Raw genomic sequence first — 14,913 nt, 5'->3', positions numbered from 1 at the left:
GGCTTCCAGGTGCTGTATTGAAACAGTCTTCCTGTTGCCTGATTCCTCCACACCTGAGAGCAGTGAAGATGGAAGAGCCAGAGCGGAGAACTGTGGGGCATTGTGGGGCACATACGGGACATGTCTGGAAGCTAATGAATTCTATTTAAAGACTTGGGGCTTCCTCACTACCCTTCATTTGGAATTTGAAAATTGAACTGTACACTACACCCGTCGGGTTACTATGATATCCATATTATGTTGATTTTAGTTTTCCACAAATCGAGCTAATGGAATTTACAGTGAAGACAGGCACTTAAAAAAATGGGGCTAAATGACTTAAAATTGATTTTCTCAGAGTGTAGACATAGCGACAAAGCCGCTTGATTGCAAGGGCCTGACAGATTATCCCGAAGTTGGGCCTTCAGTCAGCAAGGTGGCAGGCTAGTTTAAAGGCCTTTAGGTTGGTTGCTATGACTCGGTTCTAGCTCTTCTTGCTAAACTGCCACCTGGTAACTTGTCACATGTATAACTAACATTTTTATGTCTGCAGTGTTTTATTGAATAAAACTTACCTTTCTTGCCATCGTGTATGTAGTCCATAACACCCTTGGTGCTGACTGTCACATACCTATAGACACTTAGAGTTTAGGTCGCATTCTCTGTTGGTTAGGCCAGGGAGCTTAATGTCAGATATGTTGGTTCTTCCATAGTGAAGATCTCTCGAGTATTTGGAGAGAGAAGGGCAAGCAGGCATTTGCAGAAAGCCAGGCAGCTCATGAGCATCCGAGGGGTGACCAGCTGCCTGTTGCTCTGACCTTGCTTCACAGAAGATGGGAAAAGGATAGAGAGGACACTCCGGTCTATTGAGTAGATTCAGTAGTAGTCTAAGAAAAGCGTCTGGAGCTCTAATCCAGCTTCTTCAAACTAGCCCATCACCAGAGTTCTTCTGTTTAGCAGCATGTTACAAAGCCTTTTGACCACAACATTTATCCTCGCTTTGTGTGTATCTTCCAGTTAGACAGGTTTAAAGAGCCTCCAGCCTTTGGTCCTATGTGTGACTTGCTCTGGTCTGATCCATCAGAGGATTATGGCAATGAGAAGACGCTAGAGCATTTCACTCACAACACTGTTCGAGGCTGCTCTTATTTCTACAGGTAAGCAGCATTCTAATGGGGCTCAGATGAAATAGGGCTTCTGATTTGCCTGGTGTAGAGTTTCAAAGCAAATGGAGAGCTGGAGTGAAATCCAGTTGTTGTGTTAAATGCCCCTATTTACCAGGCTCTTGGGCTGTCTAAACTTGCTGTAAAGCAGTTTTTCCCCATGGGAAATCAACTTGGGTGATACCAGGCTTCCTGAAGCTGGCCCAGGATGCTTCACTTGATGAAATAGCAAGTATCTAAGGTTATAATGAGACTTCTGGTCCCTGTTTTGGTGTGTTTGGAGAGACTTTCAGGGCCCAGAAGGTGTCAAAGAGGTTTAGAAGGAAAGAAGTAACTGTGTTTGCTGACTGAATCCTTGCAACCTGGCTGTTCGGGATTTAGCACAGAAATCCAGAGTAATATTTCCAATGTGTGTTGTGATTAATCTTTAAAAGATGGCATTATACATGACTGAGGCCTTATTTCCAAAGTGCTGAGCTCTTGCAGCTTTCATTGGCTTTGAAGAGTTTGACTATGTTGCAGCTGTGAGTGAACCTTCTAGCTTGGGTAGACTTGTGATTGCAGGGATCAAGCTAGCATGCTAAAAATAGCACTGGACATACTGCCTCACTGGCTTGAGGCTCATGCTAGCCACCTAAGCTTGAAGCCAGAAGATCAGGTAGGTTTGAGCTCAGTGGCTGGTGTAGGCTTCTGCCAGTGCAGTAACATCTTTACCACTGTTTTTATTACACTGGGTTGAGCCCTGCAACTGCCAGTCCATCAGCCACGGTTTGGGCTCACTCACAGCTGCAGAGTAGGCCTGGCAAAAGATGCTCAGCACATCTGAAATAAACCTGCAACTACGTGCAGTGGTGTCATTTAGAGAGAGACTGCAAAGCTTGTGAGGTTGTTAATGCTGCTCCTTATTCTTGTTTCTCCTGCCTCCCTAGACACAGGAGAATGTTGATCTTTGCTACCTAGTAATGTATGTAAAACTCTTCTTTTTAGTTACCCTGCTGTCTGTGAATTTTTGCAAAACAATAGTTTGTTATCAGTAATCCGAGCTCACGAAGCCCAGGATGCCGGGTAAGTCCTGCAGTGCTAGGGCTACGCAAGAATATATTTTCAGTTTTTTCCTCTTAGTAAGATCAGAATGCTAACACCATGCCCTGACTTCCAGGTACCGAATGTACAGGAAGAGCCAGACAACAGGCTTTCCATCGCTAATCACAATATTCTCTGCACCTAATTACCTAGATGTGTATAACAACAAGGGTAAGGCCATGTGTCTGCTGTTGTTTTGGTTGCCAGGGCTCCTTTATTAACCTGTAGAAAATCCCTCTTCAACTTCCTCCTTCTGTTTTTGTTCACAGTAGCTCCAGCTCATTCCATCCTTCTCATTTAAATGAAAGCTCTTCCCCTTCCCTAGTTGTGTGCACAGCCTGAGAGCCAGAACATGCTAGCCAGTGAGCCAACTGCATCAAGCTAGCTGCTGTGAACTGCTACACCTCTTATCCCAGTCTGGCCTGACCTGCTGATATGATTTTTCTCCCACTCATAAAAATAAAAAAGCAGTCCAGTAGCACTTTAAAGATTAACAAAATAATTTATTAGGTGAGCTTTCATGGGACAGACTCACTTCTTCAGATCATAGCCATACCAGAACAGACTCAATATTTAAGGCACAGAGAACCAAAAATAGTAAGCAAGGCTGAAAAATCAGAAAAATATTATCAAGGTGAGCAAATCCATCGAGGGGCAGAAGGTGGGAGGCGGGAGTCAAGAAAAAGCCAAGAACAGAGCACCACTGGTCCTTACCTACAGCCCCCAACTCAAACCACTGCAATGCATTATTTAAGACCTACAACCTATATTTAATCAGGATGCCACGTTCCAGAAGACCCTAGGTGACAGGCCTGGTCTCTCCTACAGACAACCTCCCAACCTTATGAGGATTCTCACCAACAATCACCGCTTATACTGCAGGAACATCAGTCCTTGGACTTTTCCTTGCAACAAAACCTGCTGCCAGCTTTGTCAAAGTATCTATTCTGGAGATACCATCACTGGACCTAAGCAGGTTATTCAGAGTCGCAGGCACATTCTCATGTTCCTCAACTACCATCATATATGCCATCATGTGTCATCAGTGCCCAGATGCTTTGTATGTTGGACAGATTTCAGACTCTCTTAGACAAAGAATTAATGGGCACAAAACAGACACACACTCCTGATCCACAAACCAGTCAACTTTTTAATGGAGTGGGCCATTCTGTTAATGACCTGAAAGCCTGTGTCTTACTGAAGAGGAATTTTCACAACAGATTGGAAAGAAGCTGCTGAACTCTTTTTTTATATTCAGATTTTGACACGTGGTTTGAGCCAGGATAGGAATTTTTGAGGTCATTCTAGGGGCTCTTGTGCATACCTGCCTTAATCTATTCTTGACTTCCCCCCCAACCCCACCTCTGCCCCTCTACTCTCTGATTTGCTCACCTTGATAATGGTTTTTCTGATTGGTCAAGCTTGATCACTATTTTTGGTTCTCTGCCTTAAATATTGTCTGTTCAGGTATGGCTATGATCTGAAGAAGTGGATCTGTCCCATGAAAGCTCATCACCTAATTATTTTGTTAGTCTTTAAAGTGCTACTGGACTGCTTTTTTGTTTTGATAGTACATAGACTAGCACGGCTTTCTCTCTCAAAAAAAGAAAAAACACACACACAAGCGGTCCAGTAGCACTTTAAAGACTAACAAAATAATTTATTAGGTGAGCTTTCTTTGTTACTCTCCCACTCATCAGCTTTTCATCTTTCGGGGGAAGGTGGGGGTTTGGGAACTGACACCTGGGGAAGGAGGTGAGACAGCTCAAAACTGGCTCCTTGATCTCTGAAGTTAGTACTAATGTGTCTCTGTCCTGTCACAGTGGTCTGATGAAATGCTAAGAAAACATCTCTTCAATGTGGTGGGCGCCTGGGCTCAAGCTAGTCTTGAATTCAGAAGAGTTGATTAAGTGTCAAATGCCTGTAAACTCACAGTGAAGGTTGTTGTCACTCTGGCCGTGTCTACACTAGCCCCAAACTTCAAAATGGCCATGCAAATGGCCATTTCGAAGTTTACTAATGAAGTGCTGAAATACATATTCAGTGCCTCATTGGCATGCGGGCGGCCGCGGCACTTCGAAATTGGCACGGCTTGTCCAGATGGGGCTCCTTTTTGAAAGCAGATGGGAATAAGGGGACTTCGAAGTAGACGAGGTCCTTTCGAAAAGGAGCCCTGTCTGGATGAGCCGCATGGTGGTGAGCCGCATCAATTCCTAAGCGCCACGGCTGCCCGCATGCTAATGAGGAGCTGAATGTGTTTCAGCGCTTCATTAGTAAACTTTGAAATGGACATTTACATGGCCATTTTGAAGTTTTTGGCTAGTGTAGACATAGCCTGTATGACTTACCCCAGCCCCAACCCATATGCTGCCATACCAGTGCACAAAGGAATGAATAAACCATGGAGTTGAGTAGCTTTAGTTCTGAATTTCTTTTCCTTTTAATCAGCTGAAGTTAGATGTTCAGCATCACGTTGTTTTCCTTTTTTGGATGATAGGACGGAATGAAAAATAGCTCTGTGATTAGTATTGCAGCTCTTTTCAAATTGGCAGCAGACTGCTGCAGCATTGCTACCGAAGTGATGCACTGTTTCATTGACATCAGCGGGTCCACAGGACACTATAGCCAGAGTCCTTAGACAGACATATGTAAACATGAAAATAAATTGTTTAGAGTGGTCTGTGGTGCTTATAAATGCAAATAGGATGAAGATGAGCAAAGATAAAATTGGTGCTGGGACCAGAGGTCCTGGTCTGTAGGGCAGAAGAAGAGTCTTGAAGAGGGCAATTAAGTAGTTGCTCTGGACAAAGCCCTAGTGTATGCTTCACAGGGAAGAAGCTTACAGTGCTTGGCCAAGAGTATTTAATAGACCTTCACCTCTGATTCTGATATCTATGGGAATGTCACATTGGCCCATGTCATTAGGGACCATTGAGCGAATATTGACATTGAAAAGAAGAGTTGCTTTCAAATTAGAAGTGCGCTGAGCACACTCAGATCCTTTTTTAAACCTAAAAGCTAAACTTTTTTTTTCCCCTCTGTCTAAACTGGACTAAAGTGACAAACCTACAACATGCCTTCTTTCCATCTCTGATTCAGAAATGGCTTGCCTGGCTTTACATGGCTATGTGTGTTCCTTCTAAGATGACTGACCGCTTTTATGATGATGCAACTAAACTGGGGAGTGGCAAACATAATGGAACTCTGCTGCAGTAATATCAAATTACTCTTCGTGTTCATAAATTTCAGTCCATCTGATATGAAATAAGAAGTGGGAGAGATTTTTTCCACCTGTCTTTCTATCCTGAAGTTTCTGGTTCTAGTTTCTAGTTCTAGTCATGGTTTCTTTAAGGTGATCATATGAAGCTTCTGAGAAGAGTGTACTTTTCCTTTATAGTCTCATTATGTGGTACTGAGAAGTTATTTGGAGGATTAGCTATTGTAAAATGTCCAAAACTTCTGCTGGTGTCATGCTCTAGTTAAACCTCTGAATTCTGGATAAGTGGTGTTTGGTGCTACGCAAGTTAAACTAGTTGTCGTTGTTTGATCATGAATGCCAGGCTCGATGCTGTATGAACCTAGAGGGAAGCAGCCTTTTGCTTCCAAGTGAACAGTGCCTGCATACACCCCTTCTCTCTCTCCTTCAGCTGCTGTGCTGAAATATGAAAACAATGTCATGAACATCAGACAGTTCAACTGTTCTCCACACCCTTACTGGCTTCCAAACTTCATGGATGTCTTCACGTGGTCTTTGCCATTTGTAGGGGAAAAAGGTAAGAACCATAAAGCATTCAGATTTCTGATTGGCCTAACAGTGATGATTAAAATCCCCAAGGGTCAATAAATGTCTGTAAATATCAAATCACATGATATCTAGAAAGTTTTAAATATCTGGTGCAGCTTGGCAGTGTAAAAAGGCATTCGTAAGTAGTGTGGGCTTCTCATGACCTGTTTTACACTCGTGAAGCTCTGCATGTGGAAGTTCCTCAGATTTTAAATATTTGGGAAATAAGTCTGCTTTGGCATTGCCAAGAAACTAAATAAAATGGCCTCTGTCTTCACAGTATTTTTGTACTGATGAACTAGCCCTGCTTAGGTGGTTGCTCACAACAGTGCTGACATCGTGTGTGGCACACAGAGAAGTGAATACAGTGTAGATTTGTGACCCATCAGAAAGGGGGCGAGGGAGAGATCATTTTCCACAATCAGAATGGAGAGGCTTTGGTTTCAGCTTTAATAAGGTACGACTGCCTACAAAAATAGAGATTTGTCCAGAATTCCAGCTTCTGAACACAAGAGTGCTCTCCTCTCCCAGCTAGTCTAGATTCTAAATCAGGACTTGAGTCTTTTTGGGAAAGCTTAAGGATCTAAAATGTTTACTTTGCAGAACTAAAGGTTGAAATGCCAGCACAGCCAGCGTTCTCTGAAACACAATATTATACAGTTCTTGTGGGGGGTGGAGAGATTTGAGGGGTATGGGAAGAGACCATAGCTGTGACCCAGTCCCTTTAGCACGAACTCTTTAAATATCCTATTTGCTGACTGGCTCCCATGCAGCAGTGCAGCATTCTGTTTACTACTGAGATTATATCCCAAGTGCCAGAGGATCTCTGGTTTTTAAGCAAATGTGTTCTGGGATCCTCTTCATTGAAGGATGCTGCAGAATATTGCTTTAGAAGATCTTGGGGGCTCCTTCAGATATGTAAAATGCTGATATTTGTTGAGTCCAGCTCATCTTGAGCAGGGCGAATGCTTGGTTCTCTCTAAATGTGCTACCTATTTGTCTATACTTTTGCAGTCACAGAGATGCTGGTTAACATCCTCAACATATGCTCTGATGATGAGTTGATTTCAGATGGCGATGAAACTTTGGAAGGTAACAACTTTTAGTACAAGTTGGATTGTTAATAGGGGAGGAGAGGTGGTTTAGAACCAAGTCAAAAGATTACTGGCATCCGTTTGAGAATTAGACACCAAACTTCACCTCCTTGCAGTCCAGTGATCGTGAAGTGCGGCGTGTTGTACTTGTGTGGCAATGCACTCCTATATGCTCTGAAATTAACAGGGCCTGGGGTTGTTTCCAAAGGTCTTATTTTTACTCAACCACTATTACCAAATATACCGGGGCAGACAGTTTTTCTACTGCTACTCTGCCCTGCTAGTTCTATACTTTTTACACTCAAGCACTAGGCCAATATCCTTCCTTTTCATACTACCTCCAGAAATACCAGCCAATTACTTGGCACTGATTGTTGTTTTTGAAGTGATGTATGAAAGGGGCTGAATGCCGGTTGAGCCCCACATACATTTTGATAAGTGGACAAGTATTGAGAGAAAATAAAATAGATGTGGCCTGGAAATAGTGGGAGAGAGTAACAAGGTGCCGCTTCTGTCAACAGGCTGAGACGTTTATCTGCTTCTCCCACTGCCTTTCATTTGATTTCTCTTCCCCCTCCCCCCCATGAAAATTAAATTTGTTTCTTCTATCTCTGTCTTCATCTCCTTGTTTCTTGGTGTCTCCTCTCCCTGAAGATCACTACATTTCAAGCTATCAGAAAGGTACCCAGCTAGAATTTGCTACTAGCTTAATTCTCACTGCCTGTGCCGTCAGGTTCCTTGGAGTGAATTTGAATAGCTGACTGTTTTGGTAGTCTCTCCATGCCCCTTGAAGTGTGAACGTAAACAACACGTGATGGTTTTTAACCCTGTTGTGTTCCTCCAGGAACCTGAGAGAGGAGGGGTCATGTTTCTATTTAAATTCCTAATGCAGCCACCTAATGCATGGCTGAACCATTGATGCATGCTAGATCTCCAGTTTGGCTTGTACGGTCCTGATGTGTGACGGTGCCATTTGAAGAGACTCAGCAGAGAGGAGATGTATAGTTTTGTTTTATCAGTCACCTTCTATGCTTGTCTCCCCAAGTGTGTAGTTCAAGGGGAGTACACCAACCTCTTAGTATGTTTGAGCCAGGGTCAAAGCAGAGATGCAAGTCTCCAGCCAGCTATTCACTGTGTGTGTTATGCCAGAGGTGATGCTTGTGTGACCACTCTCCCTTCTGCGAGCACAGCCCACATTCCAAGGTGTTTGTCAATAGTCACAATTGTCACTACTCTGCTGTACCAAACTGTTTACCTGGCTGAGTCATTTGTGTTCCTTTCTGTGCAATGTATCTGACCAATCAAGTAAAGATCTGCTGCTTTAAGGAAGAACCATGTGATCCATTCTTCTGGTGGTTCAAGTCTCAAACTTCTCTTCTCTGTCATTTTTCACTATCAGCAGCCTCACGCCCATTCTTACCCCCCCGAGAGACTGTTTTCTAAAGAACATAGCTGTGAATTTGTAATCCATGATTTCTCTTTCCTAGAGCCAGACAGATGTTCCATTCTGACACTACCTGTGGCGTTAAAACAGGGGCAGGAAATCCTTAAACAATTTTTTTTCTACCAAAGCAGGCACGACAGTCCGTAAGGAGATCATCAGGAATAAAATTAGAGCCATTGGGAAGATGGCTCGTGTTTTTTCAGTTCTCCGGTAAGAAAGCAACTTGGGAGTGTTTGTGTCTGAGCTTAATGTGCAATCTGGGTCCTGGGAGCTGCTCCTCTGTCTGAGTGAAGGTATCCCATATGCAGGCAAAAATCCAACTGAGACACACTGCAAAACTATATCAAATGGGGGTCTGGCTTTGGCAATGTTGCTCCCATCTATCCATGTCTGGCACTACAGAGCAGGTGTTCAATTCTGTTCTTGCAGCACAGGAGGTTTAGGCTGGACATAAAGAACAATTTCCTGTCGGGGTGATTAAGTAATGGAATAAATTGTGTAGGGTGGTGGTAGAACCTCTGTCACTGCAGTTATTTCTGAACAGGTTGGATAAATACCTAATAGAGAGAATACACATGGTGCTTGGCCCTGTGGTGAGGTCAGTGGACTGGACTTGATGGCCTCTTGAGGTCCCTTCCTGTTCTCGTGTTCTCTGATTTTTATGGAGGACTCCAAAAACCTCTCTCCCATTGAAGCAGGCATCCTCATCAGAGAAGACTAGATCTGGAGATCAGAGATGCATTCATGTAAACAAGGAAATACTAGGGAAGTGCTTGTCTTGGTGTTTGGTTTTACTGCACATCATCTTAGTAAATAGTGTGTCTACAAGGATTTATTAAACTTCCAGATTTAAAAAAAAAAAAAATACATCTAATGTAAGCTATTCGGCTTGCTGTCAGTAGTTTAAAGCTGAGATGGTGCTTGTCTAGGCTTGTGGGTTACCCAAAAGTCACCTTCCCCTACAATGGAAGGAATACTTCAGTGAGCATGCTGCTGGCTGTAACCCTCTTGCCTAAATGCTGGCTTTGGGAAGAGTAATTGATCCTTCTGCATCCTTTTTTTTTTTCCCCCCCCCCCCACCCTCCAGGGAGGAGAGTGAGAGCGTGCTGACTCTCAAGGGCCTGACTCCGACAGGTACGCTGCCCCTGGGAGTCCTCTCAGGTGGAAAGCAGACTCTGCAGACTGGTGAGTACATCTGAAGTAACCGTTTCTGTGAGCTCCAGGCTTAGTGTGACACATACTCCAGCCTTGCACATGTACAAAGGTGCTTCTCGGCCTGTGGCTTCACACCAGCCCTTGTTTGGAGGAGTCAGGATTCTCTGTTGGCTGTATTTGGTGTTCTCCTGAAGCAGAACGGGCACAGAAAGAGCTGACCTTCAGGTGCCACCATTAATATTGTGCCAGTTCCTGTAGTTGCTCCCCTGCAGCATCTTGGGTATGGGGGCAAAGGGTTGTTGGGAGGGCCATTTTAGGGGGGTTGTAGGAGAGAGAGGTGGAGAACTGGTAAAGATCATTAAACTGGGTGGGAGAGTCTGTTCTAAGATACTGGTGTAATCTCATGGTCAGTAATGTTAGCAAGGGTGGAGACAGAACAGCAGCAGGCTTCAAGTGTGTGTGTATCTATTGTTTGTGGTTAAAAATGCTCTTAAGAGATCCACGTGCCCTGTCCAACATTGCTTCCAGGGAATTCCTTGCTTCAGCCACTGCTACATAAGTGTACATGGATCGATCATATGAGAAATGAGCCTGGTTTTTAGTGCGTTAATCAAACCAGATCCCTTTTTCATCCCTAATATTATGATTTCAGGAGAGGGAAACTAGTATTTTTACTTAGAAATAAGTTAATTCTTTCACGTTTGGTTTTTAATGTTCAAACTTGGTGGTCTCAATGGGTTAGTGCATTGAGTGTGAGTAGACTTTCTGGATGCTTATTACTTCCTCTGTATTTTTGGCAGAGGGCACTTGTTACTCTCCACCTGGGCTTCCCACCAATGAATCTCAAATTATATTAAGGTTCTGAGGTGCAGTACTGATCAAATCTCATGTAAGAAGAGTGTTTCAAGCCATGGGGAATGGAGATTGGCTGGTGGTCAGGGAATGAGTTGTCATTGTAATGTATGTCCCCAAAGGGAATCCTGCAATCTAGTGTTTTAATCCTTTTCTGCTGCCAGCCCTTGGCTACATCTACATGTGAAGCCTACGTCGAAGTAACCTATTTCAATGTGGCGACATCGAAATAGGCTATTTCGATGAATAGCATCTACACGTCCTCCAGGGCCGGCAACTTCGATGTTCAACTTCGACGTTGCGCAGCCCAACATCGAAATAGGCGCAGCGAGGGAACGTCTACACGCCCAAGTAGCACACATCGAAATAGGGATGCCAGGCACAGCTGCACACAGGGTCACAGGGCGGACTAGCGCTTCCGGGGCAACAGCTAGCCGCTCCCTTAAAGGGCCCCTCCCACACACACTCAGCCTGCACAGCATGCGGTCTGAGGAGCCATAGGCACACAGACCCTGGGCGCCGCAATCATGGACCCCCAGCAGCAGCAGCAGCTAGAGGTCCACCCAGCCCTCCCGGCAGGAGCAGGGCTTGCCCTGACCCATGCCATGTGGGAGGCAGCTGAGCACCTCCTTGCCCCAGGGGAGGAGATGCCCCCAGGGCAGCAGGGCTCAACCCCTACCCCTGCAGCACCCCGCTCCACACCCCGCCTCACGCGCCGGCGGCTGTGGAGCTACCCACCAGCACTGACTGGTGGGAGCAGCTGGTGCTTGGGGAGTGGGACGACGACCACTGGCTCAGGAACTTCAGGATGACCCGGCAGACATTCCTAGAGCTGTCAGTGGCTCACCCCCGCACTCAGGTACCAGGACACTGCCATGCGGCGTGCCCTCACAGTGCAGAAACAGGTCGGCATCGCTGTCTGGAAGCTGGCCACTCCGGACAGCTACCGATCTGTGGGCCAGCAGTTTGGTGTCGGCAAGGCCACTGTCGGGGCTGTCTTCATGGAGGTAAGCGAACCCACAGGGGGCCAGGGCAGGGCCAGGGCCAGGGCCATGCACACCCTGCTCACCCCTCATTGGTGCTGTCCCATGTGCTTTCTCTGCAGGTTGTGCGTGCCATCAACGCCATGCTCCTGCACAGGCTCGTGAGGCTGGGGGACCCAGATGCCACCATCGCCGCCTTTGCCACCCTGGGCTTCCCCAACTGCTTCGGGGCTCTGGGTGGGACTCACATCCCCATCCGCGCCCCGCATCACAGTGGCGGATGATACCTCAATCGAAAGGGCTACCATTCTGTCGTCTTGCAGGCCTTGGACAGCCGGGGACATTTCCAGGACATTTACGTGGGCTGGCCTGGCAGCACCCACGACGCCCGGGTTTTCCGGAACTTGGGCCTGTGCCGCTGGCTGGAGGCGGGGACCTACATCCCCCAGCGGGAGATCCCTCTGGGGGACATCACCATGCCCTTCTGCGTCATCGCAGATGCGGCCTACCCCCTCCGGCCGTGGCTCATGCACCCCTACACGGGCCATCTCTCCGCTAGCCAGGAGCGCTTCAACGAGCGCCTGAACCGTGCGCGCCAGGTGGTGGAGCGCTCACTTGGCCGCCTGAAGGGACGCTGGAGATGTCTCCTGACCCGCCTGGATGCGGGCCCCAACAACATCCCCCAGATTGTGGGTGCCTGCTGCGCCCTGCACAATTTGGTCGAGAGCAAGGGGGAGACCTTTTTCCAGGGCTGGGCTGCAGAGGCCAGCAGGGCAGACGTCCAGCCACCTGCTGCCCCCAGTCGGCAGGTGGACCCCGAGGGGACCCGGGTCCGGGAGGCCCTGCGGGCCCACTTCGACAAACAGGCTGCGGGGTGAACTCTGCCCAGGCCCCCTACTGCCCGCCCCTTCCTCCCCCACACTCCTGCCCCAACGCTCACACCATGGAGCACCCCACCGCCCCCCCCCCCCCACTTGTCCTGGACAAATGACAGCACGCACTTGTGACTGAACGTAAATTTTTTTTCCTTTCCGAAACTTTTTTCTTTCCGAAATTTCTTTTTTTGATGTAAACAAATATATGTGAACCACAAACAGAAAACGAGGTACAAATGTTCAAGAAAAGCAATATGTACAAAAATAAAACAATCCAAAGAAACAACTGTCTGCCATAAATAATAAAAAGAAAACCAGGGAGGATAAAGGGGAGAACTATTTACATGGGGGGGGACGGGGCAAAGGGGGGGACCAAAAAAACGGTCCAACTATATACAAGGGCGGGGGCCATGTCCTGGGCCCCTTGCCCCTATAGCCCGGCACTGGGCGTGGCCGGCCGGGAGCCCCGCCGTGCTTGCAGCCTGGTCCGTGGCTGGGTGGGAGCGGGCTGGACCGGAAGGTATGGGGGCCGGTGAGTGTCAGGTGGCTCCAGGGGTCCCTCGGCGCTCTGGCCCTCGCAGGTGGGTGGCGGGGCGACGGCAGACGGGCCGGCGACGGGCGGAGCAGCTGGTGGTGGGGCTGCAGGAGCAGGCAGGGCGGGCAATGGTGTGGCCGGCGCGGCATGGGGGGCCAGGTAGTCCACCAGGCGGTTAAATGTCTGCATGTAGGCCCCCCATGCCTCCTGGTGCCTGGCCAGCGCCCGCTCCTGCAGCTGGAGGTGCTGCTCTGCGACCTCCAGCTGCTGACTGAGGATGGCCAGCAGCTGGGGGTCCGTCGCTGTCAGCGGTTGTAGGCGCGGGGTCCACTGTCTAGCCCGCGGTGGGGCTGGTCGGCCCTCGGCCGAGGGGCTGCCCTGGAGCGATGGTCCCGGAGGGCTCTCCGGGACGACTGACGCCTCGCTGGTGCTCTCTTCCGGTCCTTCTGATGGTGTAGGTGCAGGACACAGGAGAGGAGGGGGGGAAGAAGAATGGAGACAGGCGTTAGTGTGGGCCCCGAGCCGTGGCCTTTGTCCCCCCAGCCCTGTGCTGCAGGTTCCCCGTCCCCGGGAGATGCTGCTGTGATGGATGGGGTTCAGGGGTCCCCCTGCCCTACACCCTGTCCCCTGGTGGGAGCGACTCTCACTTCACCCCGCAGGGTCTGAGAGCAGGAGGGGTTTCTTAGGCCACAGATGCCCAGTTTCTGCCAGGAGTGACAGCACCAGCTGTTGGAAGAGACAGTCCTTCCAACCCATCCTGGGGAGAAGACCCCAAGGGGGGCCCCTCTGGGATGCAGCTTTCCCCCTCCTCAGGCTGGCTGCCTACCAGCTCTCCCTTCCCCTAGCCTCTACCTGTGGCCCCGCCCTCGCCCCCCAATTCCAAGCCAGCTCGGCTCCTCCCTCCTGTTTGTTCAGGGCAGAGGTGTCGCCTGCCAGCTGTAGCGCCAGGATTCTCCTTTGCCCCTGGGAGCTATTCGGCTCTGGTTGCTCATATGTAGCCTGAGTCTCCCTTTGGCACTCCCCCAACTCCATCACATGCTGCTGCTGCGGGGTGTCCCACCCCCTCCTCCCGGGGGCCCCTCGAGGTTCCGCTCCCCCCTGGCCCGGGGATGGGGCATGGCACTGTCATGCGGGTTGGGGGGGGGCAGGGGCTGATGGCTGCAGTGCTGTGAGGGCCATGGCCCTGGTGTCCTTGGGGCCATGGCCATGTGAGCATGTGGGGGGCCCTGGACACAATCTCTTACCCCCTGCCCCTCAAGCCCAGGGGTGTCCACCAGAGAGGGGTACCTACCTGTCGGTCCGCTCCCACGGTCCGGAGATCCCCGGGGGTCGGAGGCCCTGCTGCTGCTCCAGGATGGCAGGAGGAGGATCTGCAGGCTGGATTCTGCGGAGGAGGAGCCCCCCTCCTCCTCCTCCTCCTGCCGTGATGTCCCGGGGGTGGCCTCCGGGGGGGCCCCCGGGGCGCGGGGCTTGCCTCCGGGGCGGACTCCGGCTGCAGGGCCTGCTGGGGCTCGTCGGCTGAGGTGTCAAGGGTGGCCGGAGGGGAGGAGGTGTGCTGGGAGCCCAGGATGTCCCTGAGCTCCTTGTAAAAGGGGCAAGTGACGGGGGCGGCCCCAGATCGGCTGGCCACATCCCGGGCCCGGGAGTAACCCTGCCGCAGCTCCTTGACCTTACTCCTGACGTGGTCAGGAGTGCGGGCAGGGTGACCCCGGGCAGCTAGGCCATCGGCCAGCTGAGCAAACGCATGCGCGTTCCGCCTTTTGCTCCCCATTACCTGGAGCACCTCCTCCTCGCTCCGGAGCCCCAGCAGGTCCTGCAGCTCGGCCTCCGTCCAGGAGGGGCCCCGCTGCCGCTTGCCAGCCTGGCTGCCCCTCTGGCTGGGCTGGCTGCCCTGGCTCCCCTTGGGGGGGGGGGGTCCGCTGGGGGGGCTGCCGGGCAGCCATCGCAGCTGGCTGGGTCGCTGAGG

General features: G+C 49.6%; 2 protein-coding genes across 8 annotated transcripts in view; both read left to right on the top strand.

Annotated features, from left to right (window-relative positions):
- Nucleotides 1-14,913, top strand: part of PPP3CC (protein phosphatase 3 catalytic subunit gamma) — a 60,045-nt gene that overhangs the window by 36,450 nt on the left and 8,682 nt on the right. For 2 of the 7 annotated variants that reach the window (XM_074982057.1, XM_074982053.1), the window contains exons 6-13: nt 997-1,136; nt 2,130-2,207; nt 2,302-2,396; nt 5,873-5,998; nt 7,024-7,101; nt 7,758-7,784; nt 8,676-8,757; nt 9,635-9,732. In XM_074982057.1, the coding sequence (XP_074838158.1) occupies nt 997-1,136; nt 2,130-2,207; nt 2,302-2,396; nt 5,873-5,998; nt 7,024-7,101; nt 7,758-7,784; nt 8,676-8,757; nt 9,635-9,732 (724 nt within the window). The remainder of the gene's footprint in view (nt 1-996; nt 1,137-2,129; nt 2,208-2,301; nt 2,397-5,872; nt 5,999-7,023; nt 7,102-7,757; nt 7,785-8,675; nt 8,758-9,634; nt 9,733-14,913) is intronic. The other 5 variants (XM_074982059.1, XM_074982056.1, XM_074982058.1 and 2 more) reach the window with 3 other exon arrangements.
- On the top strand, nt 11,430-11,821 carry LOC142004404 (uncharacterized). Its single transcript, XM_074982060.1, has 2 exons — nt 11,430-11,561; nt 11,660-11,821. The coding sequence occupies exons 1-2, from the start codon at nt 11,430-11,432 to the stop codon at nt 11,819-11,821; spliced, it is 294 nt and encodes a 97-aa protein (XP_074838161.1).

The sequence above is a fragment of the Carettochelys insculpta genome, chromosome 31 (genome assembly GCF_033958435.1).
Source record: "Carettochelys insculpta isolate YL-2023 chromosome 31, ASM3395843v1, whole genome shotgun sequence".
NCBI lineage: Eukaryota > Metazoa > Chordata > Testudines > Carettochelyidae > Carettochelys > Carettochelys insculpta.
This window is presented reverse-complemented; position numbering and strand designations above follow the sequence as displayed.

Coding starts and splice junctions, on each gene's coding strand:
- LOC142004404 (XM_074982060.1), top strand. CDS start 11,430: ATGCGGCGTGCCCTCACAGTGCAGAAACAGGTCGGCATCGCTGTCTGG. Junction 11,562..11,659: donor TCGGGGCTGTCTTCATGGAG/GTAAGCGAACCC, acceptor CTTTCTCTGCAG/GTTGTGCGTGCCATCAACGC.